The following is a 20,530-nucleotide window of genomic DNA, read 5'->3' as shown; positions in this document are numbered from 1 at the left end:
GACCCCACACAATCCCTATTCAAAGGTCAGCATCCTCAAAGATCAAAGGTGGATAAGCCCACAACGATGAGAAGGAGTCAACACAAAAATGTTGAAAACTCAAAAAACTGGAATGCCTCTTCTCCACATGACCTCAGTGCCTCTCCAGCAAGGGCACAGAACTGCTGAGGCTGAGATGGCTGAATTGACAGAAGTAGGTTTTAGAAGGTGGGTAATAACGAACTTTGCTGAGCTAAAGAAGCATGTTGTAACCCAATGCAAAGAAGCTAAGAATTGTGATAATACAGGAGCTGACAGCCAGAAGAGCCAGTTTAGAGAGGAACATTACCAACCTGATGAAGCTGAAAAACACACTAGAAGAACTTCACAGTGCAATCACAAGTATCAATAGCAGAATAGACCAAGTAGAGAAAAGAATCTCAGAGCTTGAAGACTGTCTTTCTGAAATAAGACAGGCAAATGAGAATAGAGAAAAAAGAATGAAAAGGAATGGACAAAACCTCCAAGAAATATGGGATTATGTAAAGAGACCAAACGTACAGCTGATTGGAGTACCTGAAGGAGACAGGAAGAATGGAACAAAGTTGGAAAATATATTTCAGGATATCATCCAGGAGAACTTCCCCAATCTAGCAAGACAGGCCAACATTCACATTCAGGAAATGCAGAGAACCCCAGTAAGATATGCCATGAGAAGATTAACCCCAAGACAATAATCATCAGACTCTCCAAGGTCAAAGTGAAATAAAAAATGTTAAGGGTAACCAGAGAGAAAGGCCAGGTCACCTACAAACAGACAAACAGTAGACCTCTCAGTGGAAACCCTACAAGCCAGAAGAGATTAGGGACCAATATTCAGTATTCGTAAAGAAAGGAATTTCCAACCCAGAATTTCATATCTGGCCAAACTAAGCTTCATGAGCAAAGGAGAAATAAGATCCTTTTCAGACAAGCAAGTGCTGAGAGAATTCATCACCATCAGGCCTGCCTTGCAAGAGCTCCTAAAGAAAGCACTAAATATGGGAAGGAAAAACCATTACCAGCCACTACAAAAATGAAGTACACAGACCAGTGACACTATTAAGCAACCACATAAACAGGCTGGGAAAATAACCAGCTAGCATCATGATGACAGGATCAAATTTGTACATAACATTACTAACCTTAAATGTAAATGGTCTAAATGCCTGAATTAAAAGGCACAGAATGGCAAGCTGAATAAAGAGTCAAGACTCATCAGTATGCTGTCCTCAAGAGACCTATCTCATGTGCAAAGACACACAGGCTCAAAATAAAGGGATGGAGGAAAATTTACCAAGCGAATGGAAAACAGAAAAAAGCAGGAGTTGCAATCCTATTTTCTGACAAAACAGGGTTTACACCAACAAAGATCAAAAAAGACGAAGAAGGGCATTACATAGTAGTAAAGAGTTCAATCCAACAGGAAGAGCTAACTATCCTAAATATGTATGCACCCAATACAGGAGCATCCAGATTCATAAAGCAAGTTCTTAGAGACCAACAAAGAGACTTAACACTGCCACACAATAACAGTGGGAGACTTTAACACCCCACTGACAGTATTAGACAGATCATTGAAACAGAAAATTAACAAAGATATTCAGTACCTAAACTCAGCTCTGGATCCAGTGGACCTGATAGATATCTACAGAACTCTCCACCCTAAAACAACAGAATATACATTCTTCTCATCACCACACGGCAGTTACTCTGAAACTGGTCACATAATCAGAAGTAAAACACCCCTCAGCAATTGCAAAAGAACTGAAATCACAACAGACTGTCTCTCAGACCACAGCACAAACTAGAACTCAAGATTAAGAAATTCACTCAAAATCACATGACTACAAATTGAACAACCTGCTCCTGAATGACTGTTGAGTAAATAATGACATTAAGGCAGAAATCAAGAAGTTCTTTGAAACTAATGAGAACCAAGAGACAACATACCAGAATTTCTGGGATGCAGCTAAAGCAGGGTTAAGAAAGAAATTTATAGCACTAAACGCCCACATCAAAAAGCTAGGAAGATGTCAAGTTAACAACCTAACACTACAACTAAAAGAACTAGAGAACCGAGAGCAAACAAACCCCAAAGCTAGCAGAAGACAAGAAATAACCAAAATCCGCGCAGAAGTGAAGGAGATAGATAGACACAAAAAACCTTTCAAAAATCAACAAATCCAGAAGTTGGTTTTTTGAAAAAATTAACAAAATAGATAAACTGCTAGCTAGACTAATAAGAAAAGAGAGAATAATCAAATAAACACAATCAGAAATGATAAGGGGGATATCAACACTGACCCCCACAGAAACACAAACAACCATCAGAGAATACTATAAACATTTCTATGCACATAAAGTAGAAAATATGGATAAATTCCTGGACACATATACCCTCCCAAGACAGAACAAGGAAGAAATTGAGTCTCTAAATAGACCAATTACAAATTCTGAAAATGAGGCAGTAATAAATATGACAGACCCACAGCCAGTATAATCCTGAATGGGCAAAAGCTGGAAGCATTCCCCTTGAAAACTGGCACAAGACGAGGATGCCCTCTTTTACTACTCCTATTTAACATAGTATTGGAAGTTCTGACCCAGGCAATCAGGCAAGAAAAGAAATAAACGATATTCACATAGGAAGAGAAGAAGTCAGATTATTATCTTTGTTTGCAGATGACATGATCCTATATCTAGCAAACCCCATTGTCTTATGATGTATTTTCATAAAATCAGCTTAAGCTGGTAAGCAACTTCAGCAAAGTCTCAGGATACAAATTCAGTGGCAGAAATTGCTAGCGTTCCTGTATACCAACAACAGGCAAGCAGAGAGCCAAATCACTAATGAACTCCCATTCACAATTGCTACAGAAAGAAAATACCTAGGAATACAGCTAACAAGGAAAGTGAAGGACACCTTCAAGGAGAACTATAAACCACTGCTCAAATAAATCAGAGAAGACATAAACAAATAGAAAAACATTCCATGCTTATGGATAAGAAGAATCAATATCTTGTTAATGGCCATACTACGCAAAGTAATTTATAGATTCAGTGCTATTCCCATTAAACTACCGTTGATATTCTTCACATAATTAGAAAAATCTATTTTAAGATTCATATGGAACCAAAAAAGAGCCTAAATAGCCAACACAATCCTAAACAAAAAGAACAAAGCTGAAGGCATCATGCTACCCAACTTCAAACTATACTGCAAATCTACCGTAACCAAAACATCATACTGCTGGTAAAAGAACAGACACATAGACCAGTGGAACAGAATAGAGAACTCAGAAATAAGCCCACGCATCTACAACTGTCTGATCTTCAAAAAACCAGACAAAAGCAATGAGGAAAGGATTCTCTATTTAATAAATGGGGCTGAAAGAACTGGCTACCATATGCAGAAAATTGAAACTGGACCCCTTCCTTACACCATAAACAAAAATTAAGACAGATTAAAGACTTGAATGTAAAACCCAAAACTATACACAACCCTAGAAGAAAATCTAGGCAATATTATTTAGGACACAGGTATGGGCACATATTTCATGATGAAAACCCCAAAAGCAATTGCACCAAAAGCGAAAATTGACAAATGGATCTAATTAAACGAAAGGGCTTCCACACAGCAAAAGAGACTATCCTCAGAATGACCAGACAGCCTACAGAATGGGAGAAAATTTTTACAATCTATCCATCTGACAAAGGTCTAATATCCAGAATCTACAAGGAACTTAAATAAATTTACACGAAAAAAAACAGACCCATTAAGAAGTAGGCAAAGGGCATGAACAGACATTTCTCAAAAGAAGATACACATGCAACCAACAAAGATGAAAAAAAGCTTAACATTACTGATCATTAGAGAAATGCAAATCAAAACCACAATGAGATACAATCCCATACCTGTCAGAATGGCAGTTATTAAAAAGTCAAAAAACAAAAGATGCTGGCGAGGTTGTGGAGAAAAAGGAATGCTTTTAAACTATTGGTGGGAGAGTAAATTAGTTCAATCATTGTGGAAGATAACGTCATTCCTCAAAGACCTAGAGGCAGAAATACCCTTTGACCCTGCAATCCCATTACTGGGTATATAGGCAAAGGAGTAGAAATCATTCTGTTGTAAAGATACATGCACGCATATGTTCACTGCCGCACTATTCACAATAGTAAAGACATGGAATCAACCTAAATGCCCATCAGTGATAGACTGGATAAAGAAAATGTGGTACATTTACACCACAGAATACTGTGCAGCCATAACAACTAACGAGATCATGTCCTTTGCAGGTAGATGGATGGAGTTGGAAGTCATTATTCTCAGGAAACTAACACAGGAACAGAAAACCACACACTACATGTTCTCACTTGTAAGTGGGAGCTGAATGATGAGAACACATGGACACAGGGAGGGAACAACACACACTGGGGAGGGAGGGAGAGCATCAGGAAGAATAGCTAAGGGATACCGGACTTAATACCTAGGTGATGGCATGATCTGTGCAGCAAACCACCATGGCACACATTACCTGTGTAACAAACCTGCACATCCTGCGCAGGTACACCTGAACTTAAAAGTTGAAAAAAATAAAAATTTAAAAAATTAAAATGCCAAAAAAGATTAAGAAAACCTGGTCTGATTTACCTCACTCTTTTACAGGCTGAGAAATCTAAGGCTTTATGGACTTTTTCAGAATCCTTCTGTTTAATGACACTTTGCTCAGGAAAGATTGTTCTGTTTGATGCTTTTCATTTAGAAGTTTATTGTGAATAACAATGCCTGTCTGGACACTAGACAGTAATTAAACACAGTCCATCTGTACTGAAGCAGTAACAGAACATGCTCTCTGATCTTCATTAATTGCATCATTTATTTTTATGACATCATGAGAAGATTTTGATTAGTCCAAGTGACATTGAAATCTAAAATAACTATTAAATTAGGGAACTCTGGATTCACAATACAGGGATTCATGTTTTTAAATGCATAAAAATTCTTCAATTCTGTCCCAATTGCTTGTGCCGTTTTTATGTCCCTTAATCCTTTTCAGCATCTTCCTTATTAAAATGAAGTTTCTTGTTAGAGACAGTAGGAAGCTATCCATCTCATCCAACAATAATTGTGTGTCCCCTGTGTGCTAGGCCTACCTGGCAAGGATGATATAAAAATGACTGATAGACTGTCATCAGGGAGTACAATGGTACTTTTGACTTATTAGTACCAAAAATCTTCTCTCATGTAAACAGAAAATTTGAAAGAAAATTTAGAAAGTAACACTTTGGAAGGGGACATGAGCAACTTTCCAAAGTGTTTTGTATCAGGCATCATTCAAACCTTCCTACAGGAAATGGTGAGTGCTGTTGTTTCAGCAAGATTTGCTATTTACTAACTATTTGAATATGTTGCATTTTAGGAGGATTCCAGTGCTGGGGAAGACAGTGTTCATGACAGGTTTATAGGTCCGCTTCCAAGAGAAGGTTCTGTGGGTTCTACCAGTGATTATGTCAGCCAAAGCTACTCCTACTCATCTATTTTGAATAAATCAGAAACTGGTAAGATTTGTTGTTGTGTTTTCATAAAATCATAGGGCATTAGCTCCAAAGTAATCTTAGCAATTTCAAGCCTAATCCTCTTACTTTATGGATAAGAAAACTGAGACCAGAGCAGGAGTACTAGCTAGCAGCCACAAAGTTAGGAAAAGTATGTGGTTTACTTTTCCTTCAACCCATTGTTGTTTCTACTATATTGCTGCTGCAACTATTTAATAATAACAGAAACATTATCGAATATTATGTTTTGAAGGAAGACTTTTCTTTTTTTTTTTCTTTTTTCTTTTTTTTTTTTTTGAGACAGAGTCTTGTTCTGTTGCCCAGCCTGGAGCACAGAAGCATGATAATGGCTCACTGCGGTCTTGAACTCCTGGACTCAATCAATTCTCCCACCTCAGTCCCCTAAGTAACTGGGATTATAAGTGTACTGGGCACAGTGGCTCACACCTATAATCCCAGCACTTTGGGAGGCCAAGGCAGGAGGATTGCTTGAGCCTGGGAGTTGGAAACCAGCCTGGGCAACCTAGCCAGACACCATCTGTACAAAAATCAAAATAAAAAAATTAGTGGGGCGTGGTCGCTGTTGCTTGTAGTCCCAGCTCCTCAAGAGGCTTAGGTGGGAGGATTGCTTGAGCCCGGGAGGTCTAGGTTGCAGTGAGCCATGATGATGCCACTGTACTCAACTTGGGTGATTGATTGAGACCCTGTCTCAAAGAAAAAAGAAAAAAGAAAAAAAGTTCAAGACTTCTTTTTAATAATTTTCTATTTTGACTATACTCTTAAATTTTTAAATAGACTTCCTCCAGAAAGGAAAGTCTGTGTTGTCTACTTTTAACAGTACTTCCATTTTGAAGCACATGGGCCATGCTCATTTTATGGTTCTGTTGTGTTATCTTTTAGTTTAATTGTGCTTGAAATGAATCATATCATTTTGAAATTTCTGGTTTTTTCTGAATATGATTAAGCCTACATTTTTCAATTTTTTCACTTTATTGAGCAAGTAAAATGGCTTTTTTATGCAAAGGTTTATTTACATATAAGATTGTGTAATCGCTTAATGAATAAATCTTGATAAATTTACATATTATTTCATCTTAAAACACATCTTTGCAATAGATAGTATGCATAAAATAATAGATAGTATGTTTTATGTTGAAGGAAATGGAAACTGGGGTTCAGAGAAGCCTTTGATTGCGTATCTCATTAATGGTGTTTCATGCTAAGTGTGGCTTCAGAAACTTAACTCTTAGAACTTCAAAAGAGAGGTGATTTTAAATATTACATTACAAATATCAGTGTAAAAAGAACACTATAGTGTTACATTGCAGATTTCTTATTTTTAATTTTATTATGTTATAGAGATAGGGTCTTGTTTTGTCACCCAGGCTAGAGTGCAGTGGTAAGATCATAGCTCACTGTAGCCTTGAACTCCTAGGCTCAAATGATCCTCCTACCCCAGCCTCCCAAGTAGCTTAGTACTACAGGTGTGCACCACAATGCCTGTCTTTTAAATTTTTGTAGAGATGAGATCTCACCGTGTTGCCCAGGCTAGTCTTGAAGTAATCTTTCTGCGTCAGCGTCCCAAAGCTGGGAATGCAGGTGTGCACCACAATGCCTGGCTTTTAAATTTTTGTAGAGACGAGGTCTCACTATGTTGCCCAGGCTAGTCTCGAAGTGATCTTCCTGCCTCAGCCTCCCAAGTAGCTAGTATTACAGGTAAAAGCCATGGTGCCGAACTCCAGATTTTGTTCTAATGTCATCTGTAATCTTTCATTTACTATATTTTGTAATTAGAATTTAGAATAATTTCCTCATATCTAGTTATTGTGCAGCTTTAATGGTTTATTTGTTCTGGAAATAATAGTAAAACCTGATTATGTTTGGTAGTTAGGATCCTTTCTATCAGTAGAACTTTTTGTAGCAAACAACCGCAATAAAAAAGAATACAAAATTATCTTTGATTTCAGATAATAGGAGATAATAAAACTGTTTCCCATTACACTATGTAGAGTAGTGATTCTCAGATTTTAATTTCTTTAAAAATTAATTTTGGGGATACTTGTTAAAAACGTAGATTCCGGCCGGGCGCAGTGGCTCACTGTTGTAATCCCAGCATTTTGGGAGGCCGAGGCGGGCAGATCACCTGAGGTTGGGGTTTGAGACCAGCCTGGCTAACATGGTAAAACCCTATGTCTACTAAAAATACAAAAATTAGCTGGCCATGGTAGCAGGTGCCTGCAATCCCAGCTACTCGGGAGGCTGGGGCAGGAGAATCATTTGAACCCACGAGGTGGTTGCAGTGATCTGAAATTGTGCCACTGCACTCCAGCCTGGGCAACAGAGCAAGACTCCGTCTCAAAAAAAAAAAAAAGAAAAAATGTAGGTTCCAAGGCATTACTTCCCAAAATGCTAATACAGCTGCTCTGTAGTAGCCTGGAAGAAATTCCATTTTGTTTTAAATAAGCACCCTAGATTATTCTGAGATAACTGAAACACTGTGAGTTCTAGATTTAACAAATCAAGATTCTTGCGATATTTGCCTTGTCTTCTGACAATTGATTCAGTCATTTTTGCACCAAGTATTTACAGAACTCCTACTTTGTGCTGTGTACTAACTTCAACTTCCTGTGGCTCTCTGAGGCCTGTGAATTCCTTGAGACTAAGACATGCTTTTTAAAAACGCTCTTTCTTTGATTATACAAATATAATACATGTCATTGTCTTACTATAAAATAAAAAAGTGAAGATAATGTACAGTGTTACTAGCATCACTTCTAGCAATTTTGCATATTTTTTATCTTATCTTTCCTCTATATGTGTACTTTTCAGAAAAGGGGGAATCATGAGTAGATTTTTAATCAATGTTTTTCACTTAATAGTATATGAGGAGTAATTTTTAATGTTATTAAATAGTATTTTAATATGGGGCTTTAAATGGCTGAAAAATAGTTTCATTGTATAGGTTTAGATATTTAAACTATAGTTATTAATATTACTGATACTATTATGAACATTCTTATACATACATTTTTGTTTTCATCTCTGATTATTTCCTAAAGATAAAAATTCCCAGAAATTATATTAGTAAGTTGAAGTTTACTTTAAAAAATATTTTTAGAAGTCTTTGCTATACATTGCCATGTAATCATAGTCTTTGTTCACATTTACTATTCCTCACACACCTCTGCTTCACTCCCTTTCCCTACCTGTACGTTTTCCTGCAGTGTTCTAGAGGTCCCGCCTTTCTGAGTTACTCTATAAGCTTCCAAAGGGGTTATATTCAGAAATTATTTTATCAAGGGTTGTGTTCAGAAATTATTTTATCAGATAAAATTATTTTATCAAAGTACTGAGTTTGCATTTTCCTTAAGAAATTGTTATAAATTTTGGCACCATGTGTGAAATTTTCCTATTAGACAGTGCTCTCATGATTTTAACTTAGGGCTCTAGAAACACATTTTTCAGTAAAGCAATGGGTTTGGGTACTCAACATACTCTTTCCTGTCTCTTTCCTACCACGTCCCACTGGCAGCCACTGTTGATAGGAGATGGTGGGTGGGAGAGAAATAAAGAGTAGATGGAAGGCTAATGTGAACTTACAAGTGATTAGAAACTAAATCCATGATACCTGTCTTTGGCCAGTTTCTTTAACAACCTTTTTATCTACTTCAAGAGTTGGCCTATTTGATTCTACTTCACTGGGCCTGTTTGATTTCTCCTTTCCTAGTGATTGGTTCTGTTTAGGATTTATTTTTGCATGTGCCCTCTACTGGATGGTATATGTTCTTATATTCTTCTCGCTTACTGACTTATACTAAAAATATTGATTCATAACTATGTCAGATGTAGAATCCACTTGTTAATAGCTGCCATTTGAAGTTTGTTGATTTAGACAATGCCTAATGAGAAAGGTTTCTGTTAATTCATTAGCACTTTTAATAGTGTCGCCAAAATCTTCATACTTTTGGAAAATAGTACATTTATGTGACACAGTGTTCATTCTTTTTAAATATGGTGCCAAATGAAGTACAAAAGATCATAGAGTTATATATGATTTTTATAGCTAATGGTAAAATAAAGAGCTATGGCAAAAATTAATTGCCATTACTCTCTTCTTCTCTTCTCAAGCCTTCCTGCGAAACATTTTTTTAAGCCCAGTAAAGGGAAACAAGGTCACAAACAAGTGATACATGATTGATGTGTATGTAGACAAAGGATGATAATAGTATTCATTTACCTTGTAAGGCTCCAAGTAGATTGGTTCTACCCCAAACTGTTGAGGAATTGGGAGGAGGAGGATGGAGAAGAAGGGAAATCCCAGGGCAGCCTCAGCTCAGAAGAAGATACAGAACAACCTGGTCTCCTGTCCAAAGTGCTGTTGTTTGTGGGAAAGGATCTGTTTGTATGAACTAATGAAATAGTGTTTTTTATTATTAATAATCAGGTTAGATACCATACAAACTTGGGTTACTTGTAAGTCATACACATTGCCGCCTCATGTGCATCTGCTACTGTGCTAAGTAATAGGAGAGATAGAAATCAGATTCAACCCCTGCTTTCACAGTCTGATGGGGAAGACATATAAGCAAACAGGTCATTACAAAACAGTGAGATAAAGGCTCTAATATGGATTAAATATAGGATCCTATGAGAACAACTCAAGTGGGGAGTAGTCTGGAATAGAAGCATTTTAAAATAATACAATGATGTAGATTAAGATATAAACCACCCACGCATACACGGTTCTTAAAATAAAGATGAAAAAAATAAAAATTTGAACCTTAGTACAAAGTGAAAAGCAGATAGCTACCATACTTGGTCTTTTCTTGGAATCATACAAGTACAGATGGTGTGGGATCCATATTACCCTTTGCACAGCATGCTGATCTATAGAATTTCATTGACAGGCTTGTCGAAACAGACGAAGTCACTCCGCATTACTTAGAGTCTCAGCTTTTGTGAGTTTGCATGTAGTGAATTTATCTTGTATGTTATTCATTCTTACAGAAATTGGTTTATAGGACTTAATGACAGGGATAACTGGTTCTGTGTAGTCTTTCTACATTGGATGTGTGTGATGCTATTTAAAGTGAATATGTTTATACTTTTCCATTATAATCTAGTTTAATATGTTTAAAAGTTTAATATGCTTAAACTTTTAGATTTGGGGGAAAAAGATTATGTCTGTGCCAGTAACACATACTTTACTAAACGTATTACCCTTAAAATGTTATTTAATGTCATATAATCTCCATTTGTATCTCTGGACATATCTATAACAAGGTATCCTGACATTTTCTGCAAAACAAAGCCTACTTAGAGCACATATTAGAAAAGGGATCTTTTCTTAGGTGCTATTGAACAAATTGAAATAATTTCCAAATGAATTGTAACTTTAACCTCTGAATCTTTACTATGAATTAAATTCTTATTATGTTTTTGTTATTTTTAATGTAAATGCTGATTAATGTATATTTATATTTTCTCTTTAAAGGATATGTGGGACTAGTAAACCAAGCAATGACTTGCTATTTGAATAGCCTTTTGCAAACACTTTTTATGACTCCTGAATTTAGGAATGCATTATATAAGTGAGTATTCCAAAAAATTTTATAAATAAAATTGATTTAAGAATGAAAATATTGGCTTTAACAAAATTTATCTTCTTGCAGTTATTTTAAAATTTGGGGCATTTCTCACACCATAAGATATAACTTCTTTCCTTACATAATAACAAAGATCTTGTGAAAAACAGGTATATGGAAAATGTGTGCAAAGAGAGAATCAGAAGTATATAGAGAGCAAAAGGATAAAATTGATAAGATTTACTATAGGGTAAAAATCTTCCCTCTCTCGTAGCCTTAACACCCTTTATGAAGAAATAAATGACTGCTTTTGAGATAATTTGAATATATAAATCCATACTCTCCTTCCACCTGTCAATTGAAGAATGCAGAGGGTTTTTTTTTTTTTTAACTTGCAAGTTTTGTTTCTAATTAAAATATAATATTTACAGCTTGTTTCATGTACCTGTGTGTGCGTGTGCATGTGTGTATGTGTTTCTAAAATATACATCAGATGGTTTAAAATGCTCTATGGAGGAAGTCTATATTTAAGTAGACCCTGAAGTCAGACATTTATTTTTATGAATATCCTATTATGACACATTTAACACACCTTTGCTTTGTATATTTTTTTTAAGATAAACACATAATTTTTTAGTTTTTAAGGATACTTTTAAGTATAAGTAAACTGATTTTTTTTTTCCTTTTTTTGTGTTACTTTCCAGTAACATCTTTAAATTACTGTCAATATGTATATAGGTTATTTTTGGAACTTTTAATATTGCTGATTGTATTACTCAACAACATTATATCACCATTAGATTCATCTATCAGCTTGTCATCTGAACTTAACTTGTAAAAGTTGATGTATGTCATTCCGTATGCATGTATCGCCCTGTAGTGTTTAAATGCTAGGCACTTGGTGGATAGAGAGGGAATTAGATATAAGATCTTTGTTCTTGAGTAATTTATAAATCTTTCTACAATAGCAATATGTGTATGTTTGAAATAGTTTAAATAACATTTAAAGACAGCCAAATACCATTAGAGCTTAAAGAGAAGAAAGGTTGGTGAAACTTGGAGAAGAAAGTAAGCTTCAGGTAGGTCATGAAGCTAGGTATAGTTTGGCCAGGTTGAGAAGAAAGAGAATACACTGTGCAGATAGGAGGCTTGTCAAAAGTGAAAGTAAATAATAGTAAGAGCTACCTGAGTGTTAGTTATTGTTTGTATCTGGTAGTGTTCTGAGCACTTTATATATAGACTCACTTAATTCTCATAGTAACTGTATGAATTTTATGCTATTACTATCAGCATCTTATAAAGAAGGTAACTGAAGGCACAGAGAAATAGCTTTGCCTGAAAGCACACTGCTAGAAGTTGCACCTAGTAGATGCCAGGATTCACTACCCTATTCTGCCTGTACACTAGCTGATGCCAACAAGCACAGTGTGTTGCAGGGGGGTCCAGGAGATCATCACCAGAGTTTTGTCAGAGTACTGGAGGATGAGATTAATAGATAGAGTTCAGAGCCTGCTCTCAAAACTAGCACAGACCAGATAGTTGGATGATATGCCTGTTTTGGAGAGTATGCATAGGAACGGGGATCATGGGCACTTGTTTAACCATCTGTTTTAATACTCGAAAAGTAGACTGTAAATTTACAGCACTGTAGGGGAAATTAAGAGCATAGCCAGGGTTATTCATCATCTAACATGTATTGGACACTTGTTGTGTGCCAGGCATTCTTTTTAGGTATAAGGATTAGAGTGATGAGTAAGACAAAGTACCTCATTTAGAGCTTATATAAAACTATATATAAGCTCATTTCACAGAATCATATATGGTAGGTAGAAAATAAAGCAGAATAATGTGGAAGGAGTAATTGTCAGGAGAAGAGGCGGGTAGGGTCACAGCTTCAGGTAGTAGACAGTAAGGGCCTCCCTGAGGACATTCCAGGAACTTCACAGGAACAAGCCCTCTAAAGGTTTATGGTAAGAGCATACAAGGCATAAGAAGCCAGAAGTGTGAAGGTCTTTGAAGAACAAAAGAAACTAGAAATCCATTGTGACAATCCCAGTGAGTAAGGAAGTGGGAGCTAGACATGAGGTCAAACAGAAAGGAAGGCCTTGAGATTGTGAGAATAGAGTGAAGTTTATAGCAGGTAGGGAAACAAAGCCTGAGAGCACTCATGATGTTTCTTAATGTAGAACTAAGAACCTCATTGAACTATCCACAGAGTAGTGCTAGTGTAAAAGGATAAACTATCCACAGAGTAGTGCTACTGTAAAAGAATAGACTAGCCACAGAGTAGCACTAGCATAAAAGGATAGACTAGAGAGTAGTGCTAGTGTAAAAGGATAGACTAGAGAGTAGCGCTAGTGTAAAAGAATTGACTATACAGAGAGTAGCGCTAGCATAAAAGGATAAACTATCCAGAGAGTAGCGCTAGCATAAAAGGATAGGGTTTTATTTTCTTTACTTTTTGTGAAGAAGGCCAATAGATAACCTGCCACTTGATTTGGAGTCATGTATGTGATGTGTTAAATACATTGTTTTAGGGAAATTTATATAGTGCAGTGTGCAGGATTGATTTGAAAGACAGAGAACCCTGGAGGAATCTGTTATTAAACCAGGCATGGATATATTAGAGTCAGAATGATGATGGTGGCAGTGGTTATATTTGAGATTGAAAACTAACATGGCTTAGTAACAAATTATACTTAGGAGTAGAGGAAAGGAAAGAATCACATATGCACCAAAGTTTCTAACTTAGGTGACTAAAGTAACGGCAAGTACCAGCAAGATTTAAAACCTTTTTAGGTATTTGTACCAGGACTAAAGGACAGCTGAGAATTCAGTCTTATTACAGTAATTCCTCCCTATTAGTGAATTTCCGACACAAGAAATTTGAGCATTTTCTGTTTTAACTAATGTTTTCTCACAGTTACCAAGAGAATTTTTGATCTCATAATGCCAGTTATAAGTAACCGCTATTGAAGATAACCAGAAAAAAGGGAGCTGGGGATTGAGAATAGAAGAGTGGAGGATTAAAGCAGAAGTCAGGTATTGAATAGAGGTGTTTGCAGGGAAGCCTTAAGAAGAAAAAGGTGAAATGTACTTCATTCACTTCTGTGAGGCAGAAGGGAGTGCCAGTGTATGAAAAATGGAAGATGAGAACAGAGCTGTGACTTCTCAGTCCTAAAGTAAGAAAAATATTGAACACTCTAATAGAAAGCCATACCCAAAAGAAAAAGAAAAAAGCCTTTTAGTATGTCTGTAAAGTGTGACAGAGAAAAATTAAAGCTCAAACCTCCTTTTGAAACTAAAAAGTGGGGAAACAGCAATCTTAATGCTAACTTAAGATATAAAATAACTTTAATATTGTTGTCACTTAATATTTTGTCTTAGATGTATATTATGAATATAGAATTATTTTAAAGACTTTTGTGGGTACATTACTAACTTTAGTACCTCAATCTTATTTCTTTCCATGAGATCTTAAGTTCTTCAGTTGGGAATTCACTTGTTATTGAGACAGTAGCTGTAGCTAGGGCTAGACTGCTGTTTATCGTAAGTTTGTGAGGGTGAAAATCTTACCTGAATTATTATTTTGTTTACTTTCTTGTATTCCCTTTTAAAATCTTTTTATTACAGAAAATTTTAAACATTCAAAAAAAGGGAAGTAGGCTGAGTGCGGTGGTTCACACTTGTAATCCTAGCAGTTTGAGAGGCAGAGGTGGGTGGATCTCTTGAGGTCAGGAATTTGAGACTAGCCTGGCCAACATGGTGAAACCCAGTCTCTACTAAAAATACAAAAATTAGCTGGGCTTCATGGTGCATGTGTATAATCCCAGCTACTCGGGAGACTGAGACAGAAGAATCGCTTAAACCCAGGAGGCAGAGATTGCAGTGAGCCAAGATTGTCCCACTGCACTCCAGCCTGGGCGACAGAACGAGACTCCTTCTCAAAAAAAAAAAAAAAAAAAAATAGTGTAATGAATCCCTCTTCACCAATCATTCAGCTTTGAATGTTATTAATATCAACTCATAATCAATCGTTTTTGTCTATACCCTCCAACTTGATTATTTGGAAGCACACCTCCATCATATCATCTGTAAATTATATCTCAGGTCAGGGCTATGATTTCCCTGATTGCCTTGTTTAACAGTTTGTTTAAATCAGGATCCATATGAGCTGTATGTTGCAATCGATTAATAAAATTCTTAATCTGTTTAATTTGTTTATAATCCTCTTTTATCTTTTTTCATCCTTGCAATTTATTCCCTACAAAAAATAGAAAGAAAACTGATGTCATCTATCCTGTAGTTTTCCACAGTTTGGGTTTTGGTGGTTGTATGCTGTGGTATCTCATGTAATAGTATTCTTCTGTTTCCTGTATTTTTGTGAATTAATAATTAGGACTGAGGTTATGGTCAGATTCAGGTGCCACAGTTAAATGAGCTTTGCCTTTTTTTCTTGAGAACTTTTGCCTTGTTACGCCTTTTCTTATTAAAATCAAAAGTTCTTCTGAATTTATGAATTAGGGAAACACTAATGTTTCATTAGATATTATTCGTTTCAATTAGCATTCAAACTCTGTATAGCTTCCAGGATTAAAATCTTAAATTATTATGATTTTGATATTAATTATGCTTTTAAATAATAAAATTATTTTATAAATAATTTATTAACATTTTGTTTTAATAGGTGGGAATTTGAAGAATCTGAAGAAGATCCAGTGACAAGTATTCCATACCAACTTCAAAGGCTTTTTGTTTTGTTACAAACCAGCAAAAAGAGAGCAATTGAAACCACAGATGTTACAAGGAGCTTTGGATGGGATAGTAGTGAGGGTACTAATTCTCTTGTAATGATAAGTGTTCTAATATTCAGACAATTCTAGGAGACAATAATATTACAAACACATTACACATAACTTAATTACCTTTATCTTAAACCTTTCATTGCAAGTTTGTTGTCCTAGATTTTCTAACACATTTCGTAACTCTACAATGAAAAATAACAAACATGACAAATATTGTAGCACCATAAAGTATATACTATTTGTAGAATGCTGCAATCTCTTTATTTTCTGGTGTATGAATGCCTTTTCGTGACTGTCATATGTATTTTTGTGTTCTTTTTTAAATTTGGCATTATTTAAAGTAGACTTTTCAATATTTCTGCCTATTTGCTTTTAAACAACAGATTGTTTCATTACATTAAGTTTATTGCTATTTCTAATTGAATTTTATCTTAAAATAGCTTGGCAGCAGCATGATGTACAAGAACTATGCAGAGTCATGTTTGATGCTTTGGAACAGAAATGGAAGCAAACAGAACAGGTAATTTACATCTCTCAAATCCAGGGGACTGTTTCCTAATAAATCACTCATTACCTTAAATGACTTTTATTCCATTGGAATGTTTTGGAACTTGGGGATTAGTCTCCTGGTTAAAGTACCCAATGGGGAATTGAAAGTACTGAGCTCTCATTTAGCCATTAACTGAATTATAAATAGCATCATTAAACCACCCTAGACTTCAGTTTTCTCATCTTTAAGGAAATTGGGCTGTATAACCTGGGAGCTGTCTTTTAGCTCTGAAAATTATACATTTAAAAGCTGTATATATGTGTTTTGGGGATGATTTTTGAACAGCATTTTCAGATAATTAGGTAAATTATATGTCCTGTAATCTGTAACACTAGTCATGAAGCATTACTTTTATTTTGACCAATGGAAGTATAGTCTTATGTATTTGACATTTAGGATCCTCATTAATCTGACCCTATTCTTATGTAATGGAAAGAAGAGCAGGTTAGGAGTGGAAAGAACATTAGATATTAGGATGAGGAGTAAGGCTGAATGGGATGGGGCTCAGTACATGGGAGGATTTATACTGGGTATACTAAAAGAAGGTCACAGGGATAAAAGGGGAAGAGTATATAAGGTAGCTAGAAGGGTCTGATATCTGATTGGAACTACTGTGATGGCTTGTACCATAGTTTTTCAAAATGTAGATTACAATCTATTCACGGCTTATAAAATCAGTTTATTAGACCTACAACAGCATTTTCAAAAAATGGAATAGAATAGAGCACAAGAGAACATCACATTAGAGTAAGTATTATTTTATGAAGCTTTTGTTGAAGTTGCGTGCACTGGGTTGCAGTGTAAATTACTTTCTTATGGTGATTTGCTATTCAGTATTTGAAAAACACTGGTTTGAACCACTTCAAAAGGCTGGCCTAGGTGAAGAAGACCGTCACATATGACTGATGCTGATGAATGAAGAAGGCTTCATTAAATAAGTGGTATTAGTGTAGACAGTAATGGTCAATCCAGTTTAAAGGCTTATAAATCCTATTTGTTTGAAGAAATGTAAATTTATGAAAGAGGCAAAATGTAGTACACTTATCCTCATGCCTATTCTTACTTAGGAGATAACGAAAAAAATTTAAGTTCATTTAATGATCTAGTTTCTCTCCATAGTCTTACGGGGCTGTGTTTTAGTAACTATGTAGATGGTATTGGGGGCTGTTTCTTTTTCATAGGTCTGAAGTTACCCTTCTTCCTTGTTACATCCCTTTCTGTGGGTCAACACTTCCATTAAGATCAGTTGGGGCATTCCTACTGAGTTCCTAAGTTTTGTAACAAGACTCTTTGGTTCTTACTTAGGGAGTTACCTGCTGCCTTTGAGTCAGAAAAGCCCTAGTTAACTAAGTTTGGGGCCTAGGTGAGAGATCCATTCTTTTAGGTGAGGATATTTTGAGAGAAGTGGATTTTAAGATTTTTTTTGAATTTCCATACATTTTTAAAAGATTGTTGTGTAATATTTCTACATAAAATTGTTCTATGTATATTACTGAAAGCTAAAAGGTTTGATTTGCATCTTGAGCTAGAGGATATGATTTATACATCAGAATATATTATTGTGAGAAGTGGTGATAGACATATGTAAGTTATTAAAACTCAACCAGTTGTTTAGCTGTATAATTATTAACATGCCTAAAGTGATAGGTTAGGATTTACTCTCATCTTAATGTAAAGATAATTTGAGGCTTAATGGTATAATAAATTGGTAACTAATTTCATCAAAACTTACATTAATAGGTTTTCTCATGATGAGTATTGAAATCGTTAATTTTTGCACACTGACTCAAGTTAGTGTTAATCTAATTTTATTGATATTTTTAGGTGATTTGTGTTTTTTAATTTTTTCTATAAAATTTTAGATAAATTTAAATATTAAATATATAATAATTATAGATAAATATTAATGTTTTCTAAGATTTTAGCTGTAAATATCAATATCCTTTTGTAAACCATTCTAAAAAGTGTAGATTGTTATATATTTTAAAGATTATTTTTAAGGAACACTTAAAAATGTAAATATTTTATTTTTAGGCTGATCTTATAAATGAACTATATCAAGGCAAGCTGAAGGACTACGTGAGATGTCTGGAATGTGGTTATGAGGGTTGGCGAATCGACACATATCTTGATATTCCGTTGGTCATCCGACCTTATGGGTCCAGCCAAGCATTTGCTAGTGTGGTGTGTACCTTTCACCTGACTGCTTGTGTATCCTTACACAGAATACATAATAGCACAGTGGTATAATCTCTTGTAAGGTAAGTATCATCCTAGATACACCTTCTTGGGTTGTTAGTCATTCCTGCATTTAAATTAGCAAGATCTAGAAGATTTTTGACCCTTCAGTGAGTCCTAATAGTGCATGTATTATAAGAGAAAAAGTGAATGCAAATGTACTGCCTCATGGTTCAGTGTTTTATTCTTTTGGAGAGGTGATTAGATGATTTCACTTTTATCTTTTTTTTCACCTCTAAACAGTCTATGTTATAAATGCTGTTATTATGACCACCTTTTGCATTGGAAAGTACTTTTTTGTTTTGGGGGGATTGTTTTGGTCCACACACTTTTAAAATTGGAAAAAGCACCTCTGGTTTTTATGACAAACAGTCCGTATTTTTAAAAGAAGCATCCCTACTCTAAATATTTAGTTTAAAAAACATACACTGTAGTAGCACAGATAATTTGAAGAATCAAAACTGTAATCACCTTAATTATTCACATACTGAGTATCTAATTGGGGGATTAGCTGAGATTTTCTCATTCTGCTTGTCATCCATTTCTTAATTGCTTTTTAATAATTTTTTAATTGTATTTTATCTGTACGTATGTGTATTTACTTATACGACAGGAAAATCATGGAAAGACTTAAGTTGATATTTAAAAGTAAAGTGCTCAAAAACATTTATTTGAACCTACCATGTGCCACGGGAAGCTTTCAAAGCTGAACAAGATATCTTTAAGAAGTAGAATTTCATTATGTTTTATGTTTTGGTCTTATTTATGTTGTTATTAAACTGATGGTGGCTTGGAGCTAAAAATCAGTTTTTTAAAAGCTTTTCTATACTTCTAAGATAGTGCTACAAATATGGTTTAGTCCTCTGGCCTCTAGGACGATTGATTCCTTTTGATTTTTTTCTCCTACCTTTATGTGGCTATTAGGAAATAACCAGCAATAAATTATCGAATCAGTCAATGGGGATCCAAAGCAAACATCTAAGTAAAAGACCTTTTCTGGGTAGTGTAAGATCAAGTCTCCTTTCCGCTATTGTTTTTCATAGTCAGCTTCCTGAGTATATTTGACACATTTTTTAGATGTTTAGTACTACCTTTTTAAATGGCCATCTAGGTGTGTTAAATGAGCTTTCGTTTGGGTGGCTAGTTTTGGTTTTTATTTTTTAAACCTTATTTTACTTTAATTTGGCAGTTCAAAGTAGAAATGATATACTGAAAAAAATCATTGAAAAATAAACATTTGTCTTTCAATGACTGATTTCCACTAATTTTTAAATACTCGCATTTTTCTGACATATATACTAGGGAAATATTCGGTAGTCCCAAGTGATATGGACTATTTTTTCTACCTTATTTATTAAAGTATTTTTATGAAAAATTTTCCATATATACATTTAGGTTAGTTTTTAACATATTAATTTGAGTATTCAGCGAATATAATTGCTTAGCTAAATCTTTATGTCATTATGTATTCACCTGCTGATTTGCCACCACTCTCTTAAGTACATTAATAGACAAAGTAATGGAGTGATTTGGAGGATACTTCTGGGGATGTGAACAATATCACATTTCTAAATGGAATTCTCCAAAGGTAGTATCCTCCACTGATGATACATAGGTGGTAGTAGTGGTGGTGGTTCAGTGGGAATTGGAAGTTGCAGCTATGAAGCAGTATGTGAGCAGGTTTATAACACACATGCGCTAATAGGGCTTGCAGAAGAGAACTTAAAACTTTCTAGACTTTGCTGGAATCTCTTGAGGGAAATTACAGCAGG

The 20,530-nt window shown here is 35.1% G+C and overlaps 1 protein-coding gene across 27 annotated transcripts in view; it reads left to right on the top strand.

Moving 5' to 3' along the window:
* USP47 (ubiquitin specific peptidase 47) overlaps nucleotides 1-20,530 on the top strand; it is a 113,694-nt gene that overhangs the window by 44,098 nt on the left and 49,066 nt on the right. For 23 of the 27 annotated variants that reach the window (XR_013404001.1, XR_013403999.1, XM_077963342.1 and 20 more), the window contains 5 exons: nucleotides 5,445-5,583; nucleotides 11,075-11,171; nucleotides 15,853-15,998; nucleotides 16,411-16,490; nucleotides 18,555-18,704. Coding sequence is in view for 24 of the 27 variants with exons in the window: in XM_077963342.1 (XP_077819468.1) it covers nucleotides 5,445-5,583; nucleotides 11,075-11,171; nucleotides 15,853-15,998; nucleotides 16,411-16,490; nucleotides 18,555-18,704 (612 nt within the window). In the remaining 3 variants the exon portion in view is untranslated. Of the gene's footprint in view, nucleotides 1-5,404; nucleotides 5,584-11,074; nucleotides 11,172-15,852; nucleotides 15,999-16,410; nucleotides 16,491-18,554; nucleotides 18,705-20,530 lie in introns of all 27 variants that reach the window. The other 4 variants (XR_013404000.1, XM_077963334.1, XM_077963332.1 and 1 more) reach the window with 2 other exon arrangements.

This window comes from Macaca mulatta, chromosome 14 (assembly GCF_049350105.2).
Source record: "Macaca mulatta isolate MMU2019108-1 chromosome 14, T2T-MMU8v2.0, whole genome shotgun sequence".
In the NCBI taxonomy this organism is placed as follows: domain Eukaryota; kingdom Metazoa; phylum Chordata; class Mammalia; order Primates; family Cercopithecidae; genus Macaca; species Macaca mulatta.
This window is presented reverse-complemented; position numbering and strand designations above follow the sequence as displayed.